Raw genomic sequence first — 13,153 nt, 5'->3', positions numbered from 1 at the left:
GACGTAAACAACGAGGACAATGGGTCCGCGAATAGCGAAGGAGAGTGAGAATCCCTGGAGCAACGGAGGAAACACGCCGGACTACCATCGTTCTAATCCCATTCCATTGCAGCTTCGCAGCCTGGAATATTACCCTAACTAGCTATAATTACGTCATCGTCATTGTCTCCTCGCATACATCGGCATTGAATGCTAGACAGCCGTTTCTCCACCAGCTCCGACCCCTTCGCGCAGGAGGTCGTCTCTCTGCTTTTCAATCCCTTGTTCCTCTCTCTCTGACTCTCTTTCTCTCTCTCCCGGCCTGGTCTGGCTCATTTGCAAGGGCCAGCGAGGCTGTTACGTGCATAAACGCCACGCGGATTTCCACGGTGCGCGCCTCGTTTTCGACGGTTGCCGCCCGTTGCAGCCGAAATTGTAACCTCCGTCCTCTCTTTCGCTTGTTTATTCCGCGCACCTGTGACTCTTGCGGCGGAGCCGTTTCCACACACTCCATTCACCGGCTGAATGTGTGTAGCTGGCTCGTTACGTTTTCATTCGCGCACTCGACGCTTTCGTGCGGACGGTCGTTCACCCGGTGACTTTTTTTTGTCCCCGGCTTTCACAGCTCGTAATTGGGGAAAGAAAATCGTCAACCACCGCGCGGAACAGCCGACGAAAAAAGCGTCGAGTGTCGCGGAAAGGAGCTCTTCCTGCGAGAAAGCAACGGGAATGACGTGGCGGAACACGGAATCGTACATATGTAGCCTAGATACTTTAGATTATTATTTTACGCAGGTCGTCGTCTCGTAACCGCGACCGCTGCTTTAAAAAACCTCTGTTCTCACGTGGGAAATGTCACTGAATGAAAGGTGCGAGATGTCAGGTGTCAATGAACCACGATAGATACGAACGATCATCGGATGTACTTAAGTTTCTACAGCCGTTGCGTAAATTCCAAACTAAACAGCTCTTGAGTCTTTCGATATTCGTTTAATCGTTTCTACGGTTAACGTCACTTTCTGCAGGTGTGCTATTACTTATGAACGGAATTGCACGTATACCAGTGGCGGCAAGTGGAGCAACGTGGAATTCGGATTGATGCAGCGCGCGTTTCGATCAGATTCGAGGCCGTACCACAGGGACATCCATATTCATAGACGGGGCCAGGGATATCCGCGAAGGCGCCGATCGTCGGCGGGCTAGGAAGCGCGGTTGGGATGCAGCTGCGCGTCGATGGTATTCGTCCGCTTGCATATCTGGCGCGGAGTGCATGCTCCGATAGCGTGTAGCTCTGTGTTAATACAGAGACGGGATCTGAGCGCGCGTTAATATAAGCCGGTCGCACCGGCGTCGATTAGTTGGTGCATGCAGCGACGCGCGGCCGCTCTAATGCGACGTTACGCCAGTTATGTTATGTCGAGTATGCGAACCGCACTCAGGGGAACGCTGCACCCGAGATGGAGCCCCATAGAGCGTCCTGATCTGCCTGCACCGCAGACTCTATGTGCTGCGGACAAGCACCGTGCGTCCAATACCAAACTGTATCGGGTGGTCCGGCCGCCACGAAGGCTGCGCAATTGCATTTCGCGAATTATTGGCGTATCGCCGGCAATTTCGATCCTGTACTCTACTCCCCGTGCAGAATTCGAGGCCATTGGAGGAAACGTCGAGACAGAGGCGAGCCGGACCACCGTCTTCCGGCAGACCCGAATTCCTTTGGTTATCGAAGCAAACCTCGAGGAGGTCTCGGTTCCCTGCCAATTAGGCAAGAATGGTTCGTATCGTCGGCTCGTATTGTCCTTGGCACGCTGACTATATCGTCTTCCTGATATTCTCTCGTAACGGAATCCGTGGATGACGTACATAAAAGGAACACCGGGATCGGAAACGTCTGAACGTTTATTTGTATTGTCCTGTATTTTGCCGATCGTTTCGATTGAAAATCAATTTGTAACCATATGTAAAAGCAACGAATAAACCCCCCGGTGCTTCATCAAGAGTATAGAGAACGCGTTCATGAATGTTTCCCGTTACACAAGTAGCTAGTAACGAGTTTATTCGATTTAGATTCGTAATATATAGGACGTTGATTAACGGTAGTTGCCGGCTACGAATCCGCGGAAAATTGGCATTTGTCGCGCACACGCGTTTACAGCGACCACAACTGTGCGACAAATGGAAATTTGACGGGAGTAGTTCTTTGGCAAGTTACTGATTGAATTAATACCGAGCGCCAGCTTCGAATGGAATTCGATTACATCGGTAGTTGCACCTCATCGACGGTGATTGCGGCGTGGAAAACACTGGGTTCGATCGCGATCTCGCGTCGAGCACGCCGTCGAAAACGTTTCTGGGTCTTTTGTACGCTGTCGAGTGAAAATTTTTCTCGCGAGCAGTGCACGATAATGGGAAGGGGAAAAAACAGGGCGAAGAAGGAAGCGACGAGTAAAGCGGAAAAAGGGAAGAAATAGGAAAAACGGTAGAGAATTGGTGGAGTTTCATAAACAGAATTATGCTAACTACTCGTGGCAGCGAGGCGAGATAAGACGGAAAATCGAATTCAGACTGAGTTGAACCTTCTCGAGAAGACACTCGCAAGTTCTCGTTAATGCAGCGTTCCTCGTCTTCCAGCTATCGCGATGCTGCTGCCGCTTACTCGATTTCTCTCGTCTCTTGGAAAAATGAAAGGGACCGACGAGTCGAAGTAACACGATCGTTACGGCAACGCTGCAAACTAGTTTTCCTATCTAATATAGTTCCTTGTACTGATAACTCTCGGCTGAAATTGTTTTCACTTTTTGGGTTAATAACTTGTTTCAATGGCGTCGGAAACGACAGGGTTTTCCAAGGTACTTGCGAGTACAAAGCAATTCCGGTTGGTCTCGAGAGGGTGACGATTCGCGCAGGAAAGCATAAAGATAGAAATCCTCCGGACGAATTAAAGACCGCGCGGACGGCAATACTGACGAGCCTCTTAATCTCTTCGTCGCTTAATTATTCCCTCACGTAGCAATAATGAGAAGCCGTGGCAGCGTACCTGACCTCGTTCAAAGGAGATCGTCATTTAGGCCGGTCGTCGGGTACCAAGCCAGAGAGAACAAACGAGATGGAAGATCATTTAGAGGTGATTTACCTCTGTTGCGGCGCGTCCAACTTACCCTCTGGTTACGGTCTATTTAGTAATCTCAAGAAATACAAGCGAGTGGAACGACGTTAAGAGGGAACAACCGACTCGCCTCGACGTTTGTTACTTAAATTAATTTCACGAATTTACATCAGTGGCGGATAGAAGGAGACTGCGAAGTGGCGTCCGATTCGTGGAACACTCATTTCGTCGTTGAGAGTATCTGCACGAAGATCGAATCGTGCATATTCTATGAACGCGAAAGTGGATTCGAAGCATGACAGCGCATTATTAAAAATTCTAATTAAACTATAAGCTGGATAAAGCAGCGCGAATCTGCCGCTTACATCGACAATGTGAGCGCTGTCTCGAGTTACGTCGACAGATCCAGCTTTAGCGTAGAATTGATAGATTCAAGGCGTACGAAAATTAAATTTCTACGTGGCGGAAAATAATCCTTACGTAGGAAATTGGTTGGTGAATTCTGCACCCTTTCGATTTCGCTCCTCCCTTCTATGTTCGTGATCCCTCGCGACGATACCTTCACGAGATATCGGCATCCTGCGAGCCGAGAAAGAGAGAAGAAAGCCACGCAACGTAACGGGTCCGGTCGAGCATCCTGGCGCGAAATAAAATAAAACGGATATTAAAACTGGCGAGAGCTAATTTCCTCGCCTTCCCAACCATAATACCCGTTCTCCATCTATCGGAATATCTTCTTCCTCTTCTTTCTTTCGGCTTCTTTCTCCCGATTTTTTCCCTCTTATCGCGCCGCTAAGCCATCCATCGAACGAACGCCTTCTGAATATTCAGCGAAGACCGGAATGGCAGGAGGAGAGAAATATTCTCTGGTCGAAGGGACAGAACCGATGCGACCGAGAGAGAAGAGGAGGGACGAGGTGGTGCGGGACGTGCAAATCGAATTCGAGGCTCGAGCATGACGAGTGACAGGCCGCTGAACGTACGCTGCAGATGCGATTAAAGTCTGCCAACACGTCAACGTGATGCTCCTGAAATGCGAATTCCCTTCCAACCAACCGCTCGGCCCTTGACCCATATTCACGCAGACACGAAGATTGAATCGCTCTCGTGAAAATCCATCGAAGTCACCCGCTGATAAAAATCGACGTAGCCTCGTTGATATACGATATCTGGATTTTTATTAATTTCCATCCACGCGTCAAATATTGCCGCGACAACAATGCCGGAGCTGACAACAGTGCCGTCAGAATTCCCAGAAGAAACAGGCGATCGCGCGAGGGATAGCATTAAAGCGAGCATCGAACGAGAAAAGATTTATCCAAGTAACGTTCTGTAACGTGATTTACTTCTCTTCGATCGTACTGCCCTTGAAATTGCCACGATTCCACTGAAATCTCTCTGTTTGTTACCGGACTGTCCTTCTTGTAAAACGCGTTTCATCGATCGACCGTACAAAATCAAGAGAAGAGATAAGCGAGAGAGGAAGAGTATGGGTGAGAGGAAAGGAAAGCCGAAAAGGAAACGGTCTGTTCATCCGACCGCAATCTCCGTTCGAAGGTAGGAGATCCGCGTTATCCTTCGAAATCGGAGGATGATGCTCCTTCGGGACGTAAACGGTAATCGGACACCGGGAAACGTATATGCTAGACGCCAGGACATCCGATACTACATCCATATAATATTGCCGATGCTTTTAGCCACGACAAACAGTGACCTCGTGCACCGTGCTCGTCGATCATCCCTTTCACGCGCCCCAACCCGCCCTGCAGACGAGAGAACATCATGGATATTTCGATTCTCTCGTTAGAATGGCGTTAATCTTGTCTCGAATATCCAAACAAAGATCAGCCTGTAGATTCTTTTAGTTTTAAAAGGTATCGTGGACCTGTCGGAGAGTCGATCGTTTCGAATTCGAAAGAACAATGGGAGAACAGTTCCAACAGTCCACTTGGTCAACCTTATCTGTCCGAAGATGCTTGAAACGACGTTAATGTCTTCCGTCAAAGGGGTCTCCACTTTATCTACGTGCCTATCTTCTGGTAATGCACAATGTGCCTGGTTATGCCAAGTGGGCGCCACTCGAGGGACATTCTACAACTGCAGAGACGTTTGACGTGACTGCACACCTTCCACGCGAATCCAAGTACCTTTGAGATCATTACGGCGCCATCCTCCGTCCTGTTTCGACCCGCACTCCAGCTACAGCCTCATAGTCAGACGGCTGGTTAATCAAGCTCCATTTCACTTACTAACCCCTTGCTACGCCGCTCCCTTAGTATCTCTTCCTGTTGGGCAAACTCTCGCTCGCCTTCCCGTTTGCTAACTTCTCCGCATCTTCAATGACCCTCGCACCTGCCACCGCCTACCTATTGGACACATCGGCTTAGTCGCAAACTACCACGTTTACTGCTTGAACATTGGACGATCCTTGAAAAATCGAATCGATGGTGAAATCGAGAAGATACTAAGTCCGCTCTAAGAATTGTTCTATCGAGCTCCAGTTCTCTAACGTTCACGCTCTTTCTTTCGAGTGAGATTTAGAGCTGCGAATAAGCGCGACGCGTATCGAACTTGCTTAAAGTCGCTATAGAAGCGATGGAAACACGCAGGCGTTAAGCGACTCGATAGAAGGACAATCCGCACGTTTTTCAATAGCTTTCCACAGGACGATGGTGCGAAAGGCGCGAGTCGGTTGTATTTGTTCGGCGGCGGGCAGCAGCTCATTAGGTAAATCCCAAAAAAGCAGGGTAAACTCGGGCGGAGAAGCAGCACGACGAGAAGTACCTTAGCACAAAAATTTATTCGTAAACTTTCGCAATTTAAATATCCGCGGTGTTTCAATCAAGCAGCGCCGCACGTTGCGGCACGTGCGCGTACACACCTACGCGCCTCTGTATACAGCCCTCGAGATTACTTTCTTGCCCCTTTAGACTTTCATCGACTCCTCACCCCCTGCCCGCCCCTCCTGGTCGGTGCTCGAGTACCAACGGCGAGAGATTTTGGTGTCGGCGCGTTACGCCGTTAAATATTAAATGGCATCGCGAACCCATCGTCCCCTCGAGAACTTTTGCAACAGCTTCGGAACCAGCCTCCCTTTCATATCTTCTATTCCTTCACTGAATTCGAGCATTTTTCGCCCCTGTGCAGGCGAGCAGCTCGAGAAACGAAAGAACGCGATTCTCTTCGATGCCACCTTTGTCCCCGTGTTATCTACGATCGTCGGAGAAAACGACGGTCCGGGTCGTTGCACGACGTATACCGTAGCCATAAAGGGTCGTCCATGCATGGACGATCCCAGGGAGGGCAGTCGGAGACGCCGAGGACCCGGATCAGTTCGTGGACGATAACCAACGCGTGGGAGGTCACTTGACCGGACGGAAATAATGCCTCCACCATGGTAACCCTTCCTGATAAGCGTGTGTACCGTTCTACGACCGTCGCGATAGCGGCAAAACAATATCCCTGCTTGTACAACTTGGACATGGGGGTCGGATTTGGTTTTGCACGACGGTGTACGCGTACGTCGAGCCTCCAGAGATAAATCGTCGGGATTTATGTCTCTCCTGAAGGGACCATAAACTTTGAAGTCTGATATATCGTTTGCGTACGGAAGTATCTGGCACGTGTAATTAAGTTTTTGCACGGTGATACGTGTATCGTACGGACATTGATTTTTAAGTAATTCTCGGAACGAAAGGTCGTCTCGTTTGATTGAATTTCCTATGGACGTAGTGTCATTCGTACAAAACGTTCTACGGTAGCGTAGCACGGAAAGGGTAGGCGGTACCCCGTATATCCACGAATAGCGGAGGAGCAACGATATTACCGACTGGGAAGAGGAATCCTGCGGGTTATGGAAGGTAAAAGGATATCGGTGGAGAGAGGCGGGGTATGGTAAGTCGTTTATCGAGTCGACAGGCTGGGGCTGGATGTATCTATGCGCATTGATATGCAAAATTTGTAGTTTCGAGAAGCTTACGAGAAACTGCAGCGGCGAGTAAACTTCAAAATCCTATGCGCTTGTCGGCGAGGGTCGCTACACCGAGCTCCACGAGCTCGGGTTTAACCGGTTCGTGCTTCCGGTTACCAGCTACCATGTACGCATAGCTTCGAACGGATAGCAATGATCGAGTATCCTTCCACGTAAAAACGTGATTCTAAATGTTCTGTTCTTTTTGCAAGTGTCGAAAGTACCGTAAGTTGACGCATCTCTAATAAGATTCTTTCTTTTCATTGTTCCTATCAGCCTCAATTTTCAAATCTGATTGGTTCGATCGAGTCTTTACACGGCGCGGATCTCTTTGTCCATCCGTGGATCGGAGACATGAGCGAGAGAATTATCGAGCGAGTCTGCAATAACCACGCGTTCCTGGATACGCGCGACGCGTAATATGGCGAGAAAGAGCGAGCCTTGAAAGCAGACAGAACGAAACGAAAGGCGCTATCCAGCTGCACGCGTCGGAACCAGATAGAAACATAGAAAAGGCAGTTAATTAGCTCGAGTTAAAAGCTTCGCTTAAACGACCTATTCACTGTTCGGTCGACAGAGAATTCGTTGGAGCTTGAAGCGCAGCTTTCCGAAGAAACAGACCGAGGATCGAGGCGAGAAAGAAGCTGATCACCATTGAAACGCGTTTCAACGTCGCACGACTTCCTTACGCAACGCGGAATCCCTTTATTTCAACCCTCTTTGTTTCACGCTTGTGTGCCGTCTACGTTTTCCTCGTGCTTCGATGCTTTCTTCTTCCTGCTAGCGCCTAGGAAACTAATCGCGAAGAAGCTTCTCCGGTAGAACCAAATGAAATCCATTTGAAGATGGCCGATGGAGCGTCGTTGAGAGAAAGCAGCAAAGAAATGGTAAAAGAAAATGGAACAGATTTCAGGCTTAATGGAAACTCGTTACACTGTTTATGGAGAAATATAAAGAGCGGAGAGAAGCTAAAAGACAAAAGCCAGGGACTGGATTTTGACCGCTCTATAGCCCACTGGAATTGATTAGAAACGCCGGAAGTTTCATCTGTTTCTGTGGAAGCTGTTTCACGACGGGGAGCTCCAGTTCGAAATTCATCAGGACGAATCCCTGCGCGGTTCTTCGACATCCCCAAAGGGCAAATTCGAACTTTGCCTGTTTTATATGAACTACTAATTAACGGGTTCCCGAGAATTTTCCAGAGCGAAAATCCAATAACTCTGATATCACGAACAATAGCGTCGAGGTACGTGGATTTTCGCAAATCATCATAGGTAAAAAGAAAAAGGGAGAAGCGCAAACACGAGCTTGCGCGTGTCCAACACGATCACCGAGGGATGGGGGGAAAGCTCTTGGACGAATGCGTGCCCGTATACTAGAAGGGTCGACACTCCACAAAGCGCTTTATGGTCCGTTATACGACCGCAAGCTCGCGATACCGTGTTTAGCACGGGTACGGGATCACGAACACGACTAGCCTATTCCAGGTGCATTCAACGGGCCCAGTGTCTCTCATGCAATATGCGCTTTACGACTCGCCTTCTCTGTGATTCGTCGAACGACGGAGTCTTTGAAATGCCGTAATATTCCAACAGACGCACGCGATATCCTTGACAATCGTTCGAGTAATCCTATCGGCATAAAGATTTCCAGGATTTACTTCGAGTCCTACACACGCGAAAGAAAATAGTCGCTGTCTATTGAACGTTATTTAACCACACGTCTGAAAGTAGAGAGCGAGGCGATTGAAGTGGATGAATCCGTTTAGAAACAGGACGTACGATTGAGAACCAAACTGCACCGGGTGCCATCATTTCCACGTGCATCTGGTACGCAGCTTTCATTGGGAAACGAAGCAAGTGCCACAAGCGTGCAGCTATGCAACGAGGAGAGAGAGCTCACGGAGCGTGTTGGCGGTCTGCGTGCGTTAAGAGCATCGCTAAGTGCGGTCGCGCTATGGCTGACAGTCGACGGCATTAGGCAAATTGAAATCTTGCCGGCAGAGGAAGCAGAGGAATACCTAGTTTACGCTCGTCTCTCTGTCCAGACCCGGCTCGGCGTGAATCTGCCGCGATGGTTTCAGCTCCCGGACCGTGGACCGTGAAACACGAAGCACATCAAACCACGAACGTCCGCGAGGAACGTCTGCTCTGTTGCGGCTCGACCTCTGCTTGCCACGAGTTCTCTCCGGAACCGGAAGGGAGATCTCTCTCGCTCGCTCTCTGGGTTTCTCATTTAAACCGCCTTTGCCTCCTGTTTTACGACGTAACTGGCTCTTTGCCCGGGCTGGAATAATCTTTTAGGGCTCGACCACCTCTCGAACTAATTTTGTTTGCTCCCCCCGCCCCCCCACGTCTTTGCGACCTTCATTATACTACCCGGCTAGGTAACTATCCTGTCCCTTGAATTAAGACCAAAATCATGGTCGTTTTTCGGGAAATGATACCTCCTTCACAGCCTTTACGAGCAATAGAGAAGGCAAGGTACGACTTCCCTTCGTCTCTTGTATTTGTTCGTTCGATCAACCTTTGGCCGCAAGGGAAAAAGATGGAGGAGTTCGGTAATTAAATCGCTTATTATACCTTTACCACCTATTTTCGCGTAATACATACAGATATACTACGTTCTCGGTTCGGTCGAGCCATTCACCTCGACGACCTACTATTGAAAGTGCGCCACAAGTTGTTAACCTTAGTTGGTGGTTTAATTACACGGGCAAATATTATCGAACTGATAGAGTTAATTAGATAATTAAAACTTGAAGGGTAAACTACTTTGCCATGCGGCGTATTCACGCCAGCGTATACGTACCAGGGTCCATCCGTGAGACGACCCTCTGCTCGTATACGGGTGCGCCTCGAAAGATGGAAGGCGAGATTGACGGCGCACCGCAAATCGAGCTTCTTCCACGTCCCACCATCCACCGAAGAACTTTCCGTAGAGACGTAGATGAAACCAAGATTTACCTGGTCACAGGCCTTAATAGAGGTATCCTTAACGAGGAATTCCTGGATCTTGTTTTTTTTTTACGAACGCTGGTAAATTTGTTTGCCTCTTTCTGGTTTATTTCACCAGCAGAAGAGATTTCGCTCTAATTCCAAGGACGTTTTATCATCGTCGACGACATGTCTGTGGAAAGTTTACCTATGCCGCGAATATAGCTCAGATAAAATGAAGTATCAGACAAACCCTCGAACTATATATTTTACAATGACGCGAACCGCTTCACGACCGAAAACAGTCGCAACAAACATCCGACTAATCTGGTACGCCGATAGTTAAACGTAACCCAAGGGAAGGAAACGAGCTCAAAAGCGAATCGATGAGAGCCAACCGAGTAGAATATCAACATAGCTTTTCAAAGTATGTCGACTGCCGCCGGTGTCCTCGATGTCGCTCGATTTTCAATCTGGTAGAAGCGAAGTGAAATCGTGATATTTCACTTGCTTCCGATTTTCGTCTATTCGATACCTCTATTCGCGTTTGATAAATTTTTTTCTCTTGCACGAACAGGATGAAACATTCGAGTTATCTTGAACATTTATGACACGTCTATCTAGCTGGTGCTCTACGAGTCAATGACACTGCCCAGTTACCTTAAAATTATCTCGACTATTCGACTTATACTATTAACGATACGACTTGCCATTGTCTAATGTCTATTTACTCTTGGAGCTGCTATCGACTGTATTTCGCGTGTTGCTAGATGTCTCCGTCATCGAATTGCATCTAGTCCTCGCAATAAATTGGTATACAAATCACATAGCATTAACGGTGGTTATTGGGTTTCTGTTGCAGACACAAGCGGAAAGTGCAGAACCTGTTACCGTGCAAGAGCGCAGCAGGAGCAGCAGCGGCCGCAGCCGCAGCCGCGGCCGGTGGTCGGAGTCGAGTGCTGGCTGACGGACAGTCACACGGTGGAACCGGCAGTGCGGGTGGCGCGGTGCTGTACGAGGACCTGCCGGAAGCGGTGACGCACTCGCAGCTGCATCACAGACAGAATCACCTGCCCAGCCATCACCCTAGCCAGGCGCCCACGATCGAGGTACGAAATCCCGATCAGCGACACAGCCTAAGGGAACGACAGCCGCAGCAGTTGCAGCGTGCGCGCGCCCCGGCGCCTCATCATCTCGACTATCTCGACTACCGGGACCCGAGGGCGATACTTCGCGTCCAGGACAAGCCCTCGAGGGCGGTCTTAGGCGGATATCGAACGCCACGAGCTCTGCTCGCCAAGTCCCAGGGTGTTCCACTTTCGATAGCCACGCACACGCCTTCCTCGCGATGCATCACCGCGACCAGTCCGCTCTTGCAAAACGGCAGTAACGTTCTTCGAAACAGTCACATGCTACTGGCCAGTCAGAACGCCCTGATCACCAGCCAACAGCCTCTGCCCCCCATTCCGACACCCGGTGTTCCTTGTATCTCAACTTGTTCCGACATCGAAGCGAACCTGATCAACGAGAATTATCTGGCCAACAGTTGCGTATCATCTAGTCGACCGATAGATTCTCGTCTTCCCATCACACCGACCCACCGACCCAGACTCCAAGCACCCTCGGATCGTTCTCAGATATCCGTCAATTCCTCCGGTCAGACGCAACCTGTTCAAAGACTCGTATCTCGGGATGACGCTTCGAACGGCAGAAGACCGTCCGTCGATTCCGAGGGATATTCGTACATCGATTTCAAAGACACGGAACTGGAGTCCACGAGGTACGATTCGAGAAATCACTCGGAAACGATAAGCACAGTCAAGGTGCCCAAGTTGCTCCGTTCGTCTTCGCTCAGGTCGAACTCGGTAGATTCGGACGGTTACTCGTACATCGTGGACTCTGGGTCTAGAAAAGCGCCGGGCACAGCCAGAAGGATCGTGGCCGAGGGCACGGAGGAGGAAGTGTGCCCGCTTTGCACCATGCAACAGATACACAACCTCCTGAGTAAGCCCGAGGACATCTATTTGAACGTACAGACCACGTGACACATGTCTTTCGCGAACGACATCTTCTTATAGAGACTACTCTGTCTCGGATGTCTGTCCCCGACTAGTTCCAAGCATTCTCGAACGTCCCGATCACGGGAACGAGAGACGATTTACATATCCCGTGATATCGTTGGCCACGATCATTGGCCCCCGCGTTTTCCGTATAAACTCGTCGTAGATACGTTCCATCTTAAGGTAGTCTAGTGTCTTTCCGGGTTCAGCGAACAGATACAAGTGACACGAGGCGTGTTCCTCTTAGACGAGCCACCGCCTCGACGTTCTTTCTTTCGTTTTCATTCGCGTTTTCGCGCCAGAGTACAGTCGTCCTTTTTCTTCCGTTATTTTGCATTCCACGAGCAAGAGAGCCGCCGGCCATTCCGTTTCACGTAGATTTTTCCTATTTGTTTCGTTCACATTGGTCGGCCAAGCTCTCGTTCCTCTTGCTCGCTATCATCGATGACGAGGCGAAGACACTAGCGCCGACTAGTCAGTATTTATTTTGTTACGCGACCGTGCTTGCACAATCTTCTGTAAAAGTATGCTGTTGATCGAATAAAAAAATTGGGGAGAGGTAGTATAAATTGCAAGGGGCCGAGAGGGAAGGATAGAAAAGAAAGCTTAAGGGATAAGAACTGAAGGCCTTACTATCCATCTTTGGTTGTGTGAGCACGGCGTCTAGATGCACTCCATGGTTGTAAATAGATTAGTGCAACTGGCAAATTGTAAATAATATACACAGAGTGAGACAGAGACTTACGCGACAGCGAGAAAGAGAAAGAGAAATCATATATTAATATAAAATATTAAACAGATGGTGGAGAGTCCGTGAGTAACTGTGCACCCGTGTGAACGCAGTTATCGGACACGCTTGTGTTTCTCGTTTGTATAGACGTTCGGCAGACGATTATCGCGATTAATTATTATCGTCGAGCAGATTATTATTATTTATTGTCGTTACGTATTATTCAATTACCGTAGCCGGTGTACGGTAAGCTGTGTCTTGTAAATAACTTTCGGAACGGGTTCGAGAAAGTAGAATTAAAGGGAGAGATAGAAAAACAGCGAGAAGATACGACAAACAGAGAAAGTTCTGTATATATTGAAGTACTGAGAA

The 13,153-nt window shown here is 49.0% G+C and overlaps 1 protein-coding gene across 5 annotated transcripts in view; it reads left to right on the top strand.

The window, feature by feature from the left end:
- The window catches only part of LOC132912565 (uncharacterized), a 228,945-nt gene that overhangs the window by 205,112 nt on the left and 10,680 nt on the right, over positions 1 to 13,153 (top strand). For all 5 annotated transcript variants that reach the window (XM_060970074.1, XM_060970070.1, XM_060970071.1 and 2 more), the window contains one exon: positions 10,854 to 11,100. In XM_060970074.1, coding sequence (XP_060826057.1) covers positions 10,854 to 11,100 — 247 coding nt within the window. The remainder of the gene's footprint in view (positions 1 to 10,853; positions 11,101 to 13,153) is intronic.

The sequence above is a fragment of the Bombus pascuorum genome, chromosome 12, assembly GCF_905332965.1.
Source record: "Bombus pascuorum chromosome 12, iyBomPasc1.1, whole genome shotgun sequence".
In the NCBI taxonomy this organism is placed as follows: Eukaryota; Metazoa; Arthropoda; class Insecta; order Hymenoptera; family Apidae; genus Bombus; species Bombus pascuorum.
The sequence above is the reverse complement of the archived record's forward strand: the minus strand, read 5'-3'. Positions and strand labels throughout refer to the sequence as shown.